The sequence below is a fragment of the Mustela nigripes genome, unplaced genomic scaffold, assembly GCF_022355385.1.
Source record: "Mustela nigripes isolate SB6536 unplaced genomic scaffold, MUSNIG.SB6536 HiC_scaffold_75, whole genome shotgun sequence".
Lineage (NCBI taxonomy): Eukaryota > Metazoa > Chordata > Mammalia > Carnivora > Mustelidae > Mustela > Mustela nigripes.
This window is the reverse complement of record NW_026739490.1, coordinates 2,391,546-2,404,325: the sequence shown is the minus strand read 5'-3', so window position 1 is coordinate 2,404,325 and position 12,780 is coordinate 2,391,546. Positions and strand designations below refer to the sequence as shown.

Below are 12,780 nucleotides of genomic sequence, written 5' to 3'. Positions count from 1 at the left end.
GTAGTTGGCTCAGGGAAACTGATTTCAGAATTCTCACCTCCAGAACTCTGAGAGAATAAATGGGTACATCGTTGGTGTTTTTATTGTGGTAAAACATAAAGAATGACCGTATTACTTGAACCACTTCTTAGGTGAACTATTCAGTGACATTAAATACATTCATAATGTTGTGTAAGCATCACTGTTATCTATGCCTGAAACATTTTCGTCATCACAACAAAAACTCTACCCATTAAATAATAACCCATTAACTAATAATAATCCCCCTCCCCAACTCCCGCTAACCTCTTTTTTTTTTTTTTTAAGATTTTATTTATTTGACAGACAGGGATCACAAGTAGGCAGAGAGGCAGGCAGAGAGAGGAGGAAGCAGGCTCCCTGCTGAGCAGAGAGCCCGATGTGGGGCTTGAACCCAGAACCCTGGGATCATGACCTGGGCTGAAGGCAGAGGATTTAACCCACTGAGCCACCCCGGTGCCCCTTGCTAACCTCTTTTCTACTTTCTGTCTCTATATTTATCTATTCTAGATACTTCCTGTCAGGGGAATTGTGTAGTATTTGTCCTGGGTTGGCTTATTTCATTAGGTTTGATGTTTATGCCAAGGTCCAACATGTAGCATTTATCAAAATCTCATTCCTTTTTAAGGCTCAATAATATCGTTTGTTGTTTTAAGCCACCAAATTTGTGGTGATTAGTTATAGCGGCCGTAGGAAACTAATACATGAAGGATGAGAGAAAAGCTATCAAGGATGATCCCTAGGCTTTCCGAGCTGAGGACTGGATGGATTGAGGTGTCATTTCTTTGGAAAGGGAAGCCTAAGAGAGCAACAGATTTGGGGGAGGAAAATCACAGACTCTGTCTTGGTCATGTGAAGTTTGAGATGTCTGTGAGACCTAGGGAGATGCTGAGGGAGATAACAGGACATCCAACTGTGGAATTCTGGGCAGAGGTTAGCACGGGGGAGTGACATTTGGAAGGCATCCCCACAGAGATGGTGCTTAAAGCCAGCAGACTGGTTGAGACTCAGGCAGGTGTGCAGAGAGAGAAGAGAAGAGGACCAAACCAGCATCTGAAGGTGAAACAGAGGAAGAGGAGTCAGCCTAGCAGGCTGAGAAGTAGCAGCCAGGGAGGTGGGAGGCAAATCAGGAGAATTTGGAACCATGAAAGTTGGGAGAGAACAATATTGTATTAAGGACAGCACAGCTACCCAGGCTGTTGTTGGTTTTTTTGTTTGTTTGTTTGTTTGTTTGTTTTGTTTTGTTTTTAAAGATTTTATTTATTTATTTGACAGAGAGACACACATTGCGAGAGGGAACACAAGCAGGGGAGTGGGAGAGGAAAAAGCAGGGCTCCTGCTGAGCAGGGACCCCCCCCCTCCCCAATGCAGGGCTCAATCCCAGGACGCTGGGATCATGACCTGAGCTGAAGGCAGACACCTAACTATGGAGCCACCCAGGCACCCCAGCCAACCAGGTTTTGACAGAGTGAGTAGTGGAGGACATTTATGACGGGGACAAGAGTAGGGTTTAATGGGGGGAGGGACAGAAGCCAGAAAGGAGTGAATTAAGAGCACGAGAAAATAGGTACTAGCCTTCCTAAGTATTTGGAGAACTTTTGCTGTGAGCGGGAGCAGAAAATGGGGAAAAGTAGAGTGTGAACCTTTTATAATGTGGAAAATATTGTTGGCTACCCAATCAGTACCTCCGAAACTTAGTGGCTTAAAGAAAAGATTATTATATTCTATTCCATGATTTTTGAGGGTTAGGAATTTGGTCATACTGTGGCTGGATGATTCCTTTGTTCCAAATGCATTGACTGGCATCCCTGGTAATATTCAGCTGTTGAATGGGCTGGTTTTGAGGCTTCAGGATGGCTTTACTCATGGGTCTGGCACCTGGGTGCGGCTGACTAGAGGACTGGGCTCTGTTGAGACGGTCAGTTGGAGTGCCTACACGTGTCCTCCCTAGCATGGTGGCCTCAGGGCTCCAAGAGGGAGTATCCTGTGAACAAAACAGAAGCTACATGGCTTTTTATGACCTAAGGTTATAAGTCACATAGCATTACTTTAGCATTACTTTAGCTGTACTCTATCAGCCAATAAGGCCATAAGCCTACTCAGATTTAAGAGGAGGGGGACATAGATCCCATCTCTTGATGGGAAGACACTCAAAGAATTTGTAGCTATGTTTTAAAAGCTCCACAGATAGAAAAGGTGTTTGCAATCTGGATGGGTATGTACCAGGAGACGGAGAGAAGTGAATGATGCCAAAGAGAGAAGAAAAACTTCAGGAATCAAGTCCTTTGGAGGTCATGAGGGGACAATACCCAGAAGGCTGGGGATTAGGCGCTTTTACAACTGGGGCAGGAGGGAAGAAAGACGTTTGTGAAGACAGGTGAAGAGTGAAAAGATGAGGCTCTTCCCATCTGATGACATCACTGTGCTCTATAATGTACAGGTCACAAATTTGTACAGGTTACAAATCATCAGCTGAGGGTAGGTGGTGAGGTGGGTTGAGAAGAAAAGAAGGTACAAAATAGTAATTTCAGAGACTTGGTATGTTAAGTATTCTAACAGAGATGGCTTTTTGTCATTGCCGAAAATAGTATAGATTGTAAGTACATGATTATTAATCTTTAATAACACATTAATAACAAAATTGCTTTTTGGTGTTTATTAATTATGCTGAGTGTTTATGGAACCTATCTGTAAATTCTAGGAATTTGCTGAGCAATTCTTTTAGGCGGGAGCCACATGATATTATATTTCCATTTTGTTGCTGGAGAAACTAGTATTAATCTCATAAAGTAAATCTGAGAAAGAACCCAAGATTAGAACTCTTGAGGTCATTTCTTTTTTTAGGAGAAGAGAGAATATGGAAAATACCTGTTTGTTTTACTTGAGGAAGATATTTGAATCAACTCTTGAGACTAATTAAAAAAAAAAAGTATCTGGCAAGGGTTGGTCTTGAACAAATTTATTTGGTAGATGATGTCATTTTGCAAAGGAAGCTTTTAAGTGTTGAAAATATGTTTGTAATTCTTTGTTCTGAAATTGCTTTCAGAATGAGTTTTTCACACACACACACACACACACACACACACACACACACCAATCACCAGGGTTACTTTTGTTTGTTCAGTTGTTCACCAAAATATTTTATTAGTCACAATCTCGTAACTCACCTTATTTAGACTTGGATAGTTCCAAAAATTGAACCCCCATGAAAGTAATGAAGATTCATCAGCAGTAAGGATATCCCCAATAAGATGAACCAGGCTTGGGGCACCTGGGTGGCTCAGTGGATTAAGCCGCTGCCTTCGGCTCAGGTCATGATCTCAGTGTCCTGGGATCAAGCCCTGCATCAGGCTCTTTGCTCAGCAGGGAGCCTGCTTCTCTCTCTCTCTGCCTGACTCTCTGCCTACTTGTGATCTCTCTCTGTGCCAAATAAATAAATAAAATCTTTAAAAAAAAAAAAAAGATGAACCAGGCTTTGCTGAGAATTTCCAAAGGGGAGTTCTGAGGATCTTTAGAAAGAAACACTGTTGCAAAGGTCCACACACACTTCAGGGTCATACTGTTAGGAGAGATTGAGATCTTAGGGTCCCCCAAACCGAACTTACTAGCTGTGCCCACTGACTTCCCCTCTCCCTGGTATCCTTTAGAATTATTTACCATTTGGAATTACCTTTAGAATTATTTACCATTTATCCACTGCTGATCAACTTGAGCTTCTTTTCCATTACTCCGCAAATTCACTTCTTTACTGTTCACCACAATCAGGAATATGTTCAGCTGCAAGTTATGGAAAGCCCAATTAATAGTGGCTTACACACATCTGTTTATTTTTCTTCTATAACAAAGAGTCTAGAATTAGGGGGCTGATGGTATCCCTTCAGCCACTCCATAATGACACAGACGTCTTCTGTTTGTAGGCTTTCCCATCTTTCGTGCATTTCCTTTATCCTCAATCTTGTTGCCTTCTGGTTGCAAGATGATTCTGTACCTCCAGGCATCATATCCAGACATTCAAGGCAGGCAGAACGGGGAACAGGGAAGGGGGAAGGTGAAGCCAGCTGCCTCTCCCTTCTCTCAGGACAGAAAATCTTCCCCAGAAACCTCCATGGCAAATTTTTCCTCAGGACTCATTGATTAGAACTGGTCACATGGCCACCCCTACCTGCACAGGAAACTGAGAAGCTGGGCAATAAGATTGTCACAATAGGTGTGGATCATTAAGATCCATCATTGGAGGCGGCCACATTGGGTCAGCCAAAATCAGGTTCTGTTAGCAAGGAAGAAGGGAAAATGTTTTGGTAGGTAATTTATATAGTGTTGCTCACAATTGCAGCGTGCCAGTTTTACTTCTGAAACAGCCCTCAGTTTTTCCCTACCTCTCTTTCCCTTGGCTTAGCTCTGGTCCTCAGGGTCTTTTAATTTGACTACCAGAGGCAGCCTCTGAAATGACCCATCAACTTCCGGTGTGACCCTCCTCCAGCCATTCTCCATCTGTTGCCAGACTGACACTCCTAAAATGCAAGTCTGATCATGGCACCCCGTGGATGAGTACTTTCCCTGGCTCTCTCTCTACTAATGGCCCCTCTCCTAGGCTTGACCTCATTTCCTGTCCTTCTCCCTACTCTGAAAACTCTCACTCATCCCTTAGGGCCAAGTCTAAATGTCCCTTTGTCTGGGAAATCCTTCGCCTTTTGCTCTTGGCTCTAATAAAACAACTCCCTCCCATTTGCTCTATATCTTTTTAACATGTCAAGAATAATGCCTGTTATATACAATGTTATTTTCTCAGAGGTTTGTCTCTTGCTAGATTGTATTATCCTTAGCAGGTAGCATAGTACCTAGCACACAGCAAGTGTTTATGGGCAGAGGAAGCTACTTGTTTCCTAATATCTATTCTCACCCTCTTTATCAGTAAAGGAACTCTGATTTTTAATTGAACCCATGGTGACTTTGATCAAAGACCAAATACTTCAGTCTGCCTTGTAGTTCATTGAAGCCATGAAACTTAATGCCTTGAGCTACAGCAGCCATGTTGGATCATGAGATGACTTTGTGAATTGAAGCTGTAAATGGGGATGGAAACAGTGAAAGGACCTGGGTCATTGACATGGGATATAATGCTTAATTGGCCTGGGCTTGCCTTTGGAGTTTCTGGTGGAAAAGAGAAAAACTTCTCTTGTTTGAGCCACTATTATTTTCAATTTTCTGTCACTTGTAGCTAAGCAATTCTAACTGATAGAAGAAATAGATGTATATACATATATAATTTATATAATATGTAAATAGTACAAAATAATGTTCACATAAAATATGTAAATAGTAAATAAATGTAACAAATTATATCAACTATATATTTATATGTCATATAGCTTATATAAAATAAAAAATATATGTGTGTATATGTATTTTTATTTTTATTATTAATTTAAAAAATTTTATTTGAGATTGAGAGAGAGATAGCAACAGAGATAGCGAGAGAGAGCACGAGCAGAGAGAGGGAGAAGCAGTTTCCCCACTGAGCAGGGAGCCAATCTCAGGACACCGGGGTCATGACCTGAGCCGAAGACAAACACTTAACCGACTGAGCCACCCAGACACCCCTCTATATGTGTTTTTAACTGAATTGGTTGAAATACAGTTGGCTGAAACTTAGCATGGCTTGACAACTGTAGGCCCATAGGCTACATTAGGTTCTCAGACATATTCGCTGTGTATTCATATATGTTAAGATATGTGACTGCTCGGCAGGGCATGCCTCCTTCATCCTCGTGGTTGCACAGCTGGCTGAATGTGCCTGCGTACAGGACCCACCCAAGCACTTTAGCATTTGTAGCCACTTGTTCTTTTTTTTTTTTTTTTAAAGATTTTATTTATTTATTTGACAGAGAGAGATCACAAGTAGGCAGAGAGGCAGGCAGAGAGAGAGAGGAGGAAGCAGGCTCCCTACTGAGCAGAGAGCCCGATTCGAGACTTGATCCCAGGACCCTGAGATCATGACCTGAGCCGGAGGCAGCGGCTTAATCCACTGAGCCACCCAGGTGCCCCAAGCCTGGTTCATCTTATTGGGGATATCCTTACTGCTGATGAATCTTCATTACTTTCATGGGGGTTCAATTTTTGGAACTATTCAAGTCTAACTCGTTGGAGTTCATGAGGGCAGAACTCTTTCCCACCCTCCTGAGTGCCACCTCTGACCCAGATTTGCAGTCAAATGTCATATTGGACAGGGGGCCAGCAGTTGGGGTCTGAAGATTTTCTTAGTAGAAATTGTCATTATTTTGACTTAAGAGATCTGGTATATTATAAATGAAGGACAAACTGTCTATGGAGTTCTGTAGCCCTTGCACAAATATACTGGGGTTGAGGGGGCGGAAGTCACCTCAGCAGAATTATTAGAAGTAAAGACAGTCTAGGGCTCATGGCTCAAGAGGCCTTGCCATTCACATGGAATTATCAAGAGCAGTGCTGAAGAGCACAGGTCAAGTTGGGAGGGTCTGGGTTCGAATCCCAACTGCCTACACTCTGGCTGGGTGCCCTTGACAAGCTGCTTGACTTCTCCGTCCACAGTAGATCTGCTGTGTCCTGGAGCTGGGTTGTCCCTGGCAGAGGACTGGGTGTTCAGGTGTCTTCCCAGTTGTGTTCACTGATGCCACACTGGCTATGGTGGGAGTTTTTACAGCAGGAAGATTGGCAAACCAAGTCTCCCATTGCTGACCCTTACACACAGAGCATTAAACCTTTACCAGCAACCACTTCATGTTTCCTCATTTGTACAGTGAAGTTGACAACACCCATCGACCCTGAGGTTGAATTGAAAGGACTCCTGGAAAGCACACGTGAGAGTCCCTAATACACGTTGGTGTTCTAATTCTTTTTTTTTTTTTTTAAGATTTTATTTATTTATTTGACAGAGATCACAAGTAGGCAGAGACGCAAGCAGAAAGAGTGAGAGAGAAGCAGGCTCCCCGCCGAGCAGAGAGCCCGATGTGGGACTCGATCCCAGGACCCTGAGATCATGACCTGAGCCGAAGGCAGAGGCTTAAACCACTGAGCCACCCATGTGCCCCTGGTGTTCTAATTCTTTAAGCCATGTAATAACAGCTCCATTACTATTGAGAATATTCTTTGGGGAGGGTGGCACAGGCGCAAGATTTGACTTGCTCTCACACTGGTTGACACAACCATTTAGCCTCCTGGTGTCTGGCTGCTGGGGCTCAACTGTCATGGCAGCCTGTTAACCTCAGAAATTCGAGTTCTAGAACTATGTGAACCGACTCAGATAATGGGCCAATGGTGGCAGAGTGAGGCCAGAGTTTCGGAGGGAAAGTATGTGCATGGTGCATAGGAGGGGGGATGTGCCTCAACCCGACTGTGGGGAAGAGGGACCACAGCGAGAGAGTGCTGGAGTACAAGGGGCTATAAGAGACCACACAGTCCAAACCCTTGTTCTATAGATGAGGAGACATACACTCTCAGATGAGGGCTTGGCTTTTCTTCCGCTATTGCTGCTCCAGGTTCCCTTTTCTCCCTTCCTTCCTTCCACCCACACACCCACTCTTTCATTCCTTCCTTCCTTCCTTCCTGGTTTTGTTAATTTGAGAGAGAGAGAACAAACATGCATGAGTGGAGGGGGGCAGAAGGAGAGGGAGAAGCAGACTCCCCACTGAGCAGGGAGCCCGACCCTGGGCTTGATCCCAGGACACCAGCATTAATGACCTGGGTGGAAGGCAGACACAATTAACTGAGCCACTCAGGCATCCCTTCTTTTTTTTTTTTTTTTTTTTTTTTAAGATTTATTTATTTATTTATTTATTTTTAAAGATTTTATTTATTTATTTGACAGACAGAGATCACAAGTAGGCAGAGAGGCAGGCAGAGAGAGAGGAGGAAGCAGGCTCCCTGCTGAACAGAGAGCCCAATGCAGGACTCGATCCCAGGACCCTGGGATCATGACCTGAGCCGAAGGCAGAGGCTTTAACCCACTGAGCCACCCAAGATTTATTTATTTTCGAGATCATACAGTGGGAAAGGGCAAGAAGAGGGGCAGAGGGAGAGAGAGAGAATCCCAAACAGATTCTATGTTGAGTGTGGAACCCAACATGGGGCTCAGTCCCACAACCTAGGATTATGACCTGAGCTGAAACCAAGAGTTGGATGCTTGATGGACTGAGTCACCCAGGTACACTTCCAGTTTCCTTTTTGACCAGGCTAATGCAACACTGTCTGGAAGAGATATCTGTATCCCCATGTTCACTGCAACATTGTTCATAATAGCCGAGATATGGAAACAACCTGTCTTTTGATGGGTAAATGGATAAAGATAAAATATATGTGTATATACACAGTGGAATATTATTCAGCCACAAAGAGGGAAATGCTGCCATTTGCAACAACGTGGATGGACCTTGAGGGCATTATGCTAAGTGAAGTAAGTTAGGCAGAAAAAGACAAATACTGTATTATCTTACTTATATGTGAAATCTAAAAGAAACAAAGTCCTAGAAATAGAATAGATTGATGGTTGCCAGATGTGGAAGATGGAGGGTGGAGGAAATGGGTGAAGGTGGGGGAAAAAAATGTCTTAAGAGGATGCATCATGTTCCACATTAGAAGTTTTAAGCTGCCTTTGGGCAGCATAGCCCCATACTTTGCATTCAGCCAGCTTAAATAGCTACCTTTTTTTTTTTTTTTCTTAGTGACTCTCTCATGAATTAGCCAATTTCCATGAATATGGAATGACTTACTGGATGTCATCTTAAAACATAAAAACAAAAACCAGTACACGAGATGGTATAAAGGCTGGAAAGACACAACACAACCCAAAATGCCAACAATGTGTGTCTTTGGATAGTGTTAGTAAGATGAAGCTGGCTTCGAATTCTGGTTCTGCTGCTTGCTGGCGGTGTGACCTTACGCACGTGGTTCACCTTCTGAGCCTGTTTTCTCCTTTGTGGAATGAGAAGGCAAGCCCTTCCTGTCCCCCCATGGGTTGTTGTGAGAATTGTGAAGGGACATCTATAAAGTGTACGTCACTATCTATTACAGATCCTCTACCACTAAATCAAAGAACTGTCCTAGACATCCGTCCATCAAATCGGAGGCCCTCTGATGCTCCCCTGCCTCTGGCTATTTCTTTGATTTCTGGTGCTTTTTCCAAAAGGTAGACCTGGGAAAAAACAACTCATGATGTCAGGAAATCTAGGGACCTTCAATGGGAAAGGAGTTGAAGCCAGCATTTAAGTGAGGTTTCTAAGTCCATCTCACTGAGAAGAATGAGCTCAGATCTTGGAATTGTGAGGGTAAGTATGCCCTAAACCTGAAAGTTGCAATCCTTTTTCATAGGGGGAGAAAACATTCACCTTTTCAGAGATAGCAAAGTAGAGAGGACATGACCAGACCGTACTCAAATCCATATAAAACTTTTATTTAAAAAAGTCCTATAAAATAATAAATGCAGATTTCCCCATCTATTGTAGCTAAGAAAAAATAGGAGGCTGAAAGGCACACATTAATTTAAAATTTCATCATAGGGAGTCAGATGACCTTTTGCAACCAATGTTAAAAAAAAAAAAAGTCCTTAGTTGCTCTTTGGAATAGCAGCATTTAAGGTTTTCTTGTCCCATTTGTTTATTCCTTTGGGATGTGGTGGTGTGTTCAGGGAAGAAACGTTCCTCGGAAAGTTTGGTTAAAACCAGTCCACTCCTTTGAGTGTTTTCATTGAACTGTCAGACACCCGTGAAGAGCTAAGGACGAGGGTCCCACCGAAGGTCTAGCTTTGGTAAATGAGGCAGAGCTGTCCCGGGCAGCAGACAGGTAAAGTGTGATGTCCAGGAGCATCACTTTCATGTAGGGCCTGATGTTCTCTTAAAGACCTGACTTAGGTTCTAAAATAGTAGAGCCCAAGGCGATACCCAAATGACCAACACCGAGATGAACAGTAGGCTCAGCACTAGTTTCTATACAAACATTTCAAACGAAGGTCTTTATGATGTGGACCAGATCTGCCAAGTGCCCTAAGCCGCCTCCGAGTTTAAGTGAGGCCTCGGAAATTCATTTGGTGCCTCGGAAATTCATTGGGTTTTCATGAACCTGTGCCTCTAAGGAGAGGCTGAAAAGAGGAATTTCCAGGGACAGCTTCCAGCCCAGGGCCCGGGGTTCCCTAGACCAGGCTGTCCTAATGCGGCTCCCAGAGCGGTGGAAGATCTCAGTTTCTCAAAAGAAAGCAACAGGTGACGTTTTGGGGCATCTGAGCCCTGGCCAGGCCTCCAGAGTTTTGCATCATAAAAGAATTAAAAATGGAAATGGAGCCTGTGCTTTACTCCTGCAGCCAAAGTCCTTTCTGGGACAGAACATTTATCAAAACATAATTAAATACTGTCTGGTATTTCCCTCTACCCTGGATATCGATTCTTTCCTTCTCAAAACCCCCTCCTCTCATAGGTGACAAACCAAAGCAGAAAATGACAACTGAGGCAGCGGTTACCTGGCTCATGCCCGTGGCTTGAGGCAGAGATGACAGAGCGAAAAGCAGAGAAAACAGAAGTCTGTTATCGGCTCCTGATTTACAAAATACACGCAGAAGCCAGAAGGGAAGCCACCAACCCTTGAACTTGGTGGTTTTTGAGAATGGGCTTGTCCTTCTCTTCCTGACCAGCTGGGAGAAAGACCCCACAGTAACCCCAGATGTGGGGCCGTGCTTCTTAGGAACAGAGAAAACTGGACCCATCCCGCTCCAAGGAGCAGCAGTTGAGATCTGCAGCTGGGTTGAGGAATGGATTTCCCTGTGCCTTTGAGTCACCCCATCATCAAGAAAGGCATGAAGGTGGCTGAGGGACCTTCCAGGAATGGAATAGGACTCGCGGTATAACCTGAGGGGGCCAATGTCCAAGGCCAGATGGGTCTGTAGTCACCTCTGCAGAAATCACTGTGAGCTGATGACCTTGAAGGCCACTGCTCTGACGCCTTGTCACCAACCAGAGCGAGGTAACTCCACCTCTCCCTTCCCCACCCCCAGGCCTTGACCTATAGGGAACAAGTCTGTGTGTACGTGAGGACCCCCTCTGTCATTTTCAGAGGATGGGAGCTAAAAGCAGTTCTGTTAGGAAAGACTAATTACTTTTTATACCTGAGTTATGGAATAAGATCTGTCCTTGGCCACCCATGCTTTCGACCTTTCTGTCTTTTGCTGATTTAGCAACAAAGCGGAGAAGCACAATGGTGGCTTCTAGCCATAGACCTGCAGGTTCTGCAAGTCAGAGAACAGTGGCTGCAGGCTGGGCCATAGAGTAATCTTTTGAGTTCTAGCCTGTCTCCCACCCACCCATTTTGCAGAAAAGGCAACTGAGGGCCCTTCCGTCACTGGTAGGATAGAGGAAAGTAAGGAAAAGGAGGTAGCGGGCAGGGTATCTGGAATGAGATGAGGTCCTCATCTGATGGACCAGTGGTGAGTACATGCTGTCCGTCAGGCTGCAGTGCACACTGTGCGAGCCAAGGAGCCCATCTGTTCAGGGAGGACCATCCTTGGCTCACCGTCTGTGTGTGGGCAGGTCAGTTTTGCTTCATTCCTGACCGCCAGTCAGCTTGTGGAACAGGTCCTCGTCAAGGGTTTCATTCTGGTCCTTAGACCGAGTAGACAAGAAAATATATCCACCGATGTACTCATGCACGATCTTGCAATCTGCACTCAGGCAGGTGAACGCAATGGAGACGTTCTGGTCAAATTCGATTGCCACCTGGAAGAGGAAGGCACAGGTGAGCCTGAACTCTGAGCTTTAAGGTAAGCTTAAACATTTCAAAGAAAATGAGGGAAAAACTGCCTTGGGATGGCCCCCAGAGCTGAGGACTGCTTAGGTGACTTACAGTTGATTTCCCTCCCCCTCCTGGCCCCCAAAATTTGCACAAAAAAACAACCAACACACACACAGACACACACACACACAGACACACACAGACACAGACACACACACACACAGACACACACACACACACACACACACAGACACACACAGACACACAGACACACACACCCGCATCTCTTCCATTGAATGCTTCCAGCAAACAAGTCTTTGCTCTTTGCGTGCCCTCTTGTGTCAACTATGCCATACAGCAGGCAAAACATTCTAACTCCCAGCACGCAGAGGTATTTTTGGTCGCTTTTGTTTACTACAAAGCTGTAATCACCAAGACAGCATGGTACTGGCATAAAAACAGACACATAGACCAGTGGAACAGAGTAGAGAGCCCAGATATGGATCCTCAACTCTATGGTCAAATAATCTTCAACAAAGCAGGAAAAAATATACAGTGGAAAAAAGTCTCTTCAAAAACAGTGCTGGGAAAATTGGACAGCTATATGTAGAAGAATGAAATTCGACCATTCTCTTACACCGTACACAAAGATAAACTCAAAATGGATAAAAGACCTCAATGTAAGACAGGAATCCATCAGATTCCTAGAGGAGAACATAGGCAGTAACCTCTTCGATATCAGCCACAGCAACTTTTTTCAAGATATGTCTCCAAAGGCAAAGGAAGCAAAAGTGAAGATGAACTTTTGGGACTTCATCAAGATCAAAGCTTCTGCACAGCCAAGGAAACAGTCAACAAAACAAAGAGGCAACCCACGGACTGGGAGAAGATATTTGCAAATGACAGTACAGACAAAAGGCTGATATCCAGGACCTATAAAGAACTTCTCAGACTCAACACACATAAAACAGATAATCATGTCAAAAAATGGGCAGAAGACATGAACAGACACTT

At 44.2% G+C, this 12,780-nt stretch overlaps 1 protein-coding gene and 1 long non-coding RNA gene across 2 annotated transcripts in view; one reads left to right on the top strand and one right to left on the bottom strand.

The window, feature by feature from the left end:
- LOC132008134 (uncharacterized) overlaps positions 1-12,780 on the top strand; it is a 48,010-nt gene that overhangs the window by 8,955 nt on the left and 26,275 nt on the right. The gene's annotated exons all lie outside the window — the stretch shown is intronic.
- LOC132008131 (fermitin family homolog 1) overlaps positions 9,422-12,780 on the bottom strand; it is a 35,986-nt gene continuing 32,627 nt past the window's right edge. The window contains exon 15 of the mRNA XM_059386525.1: positions 9,422-11,750. Coding sequence (XP_059242508.1) covers positions 11,577-11,750 — 174 coding nt within the window. The 3' untranslated portion in view covers positions 9,422-11,576. The remainder of the gene's footprint in view (positions 11,751-12,780) is intronic.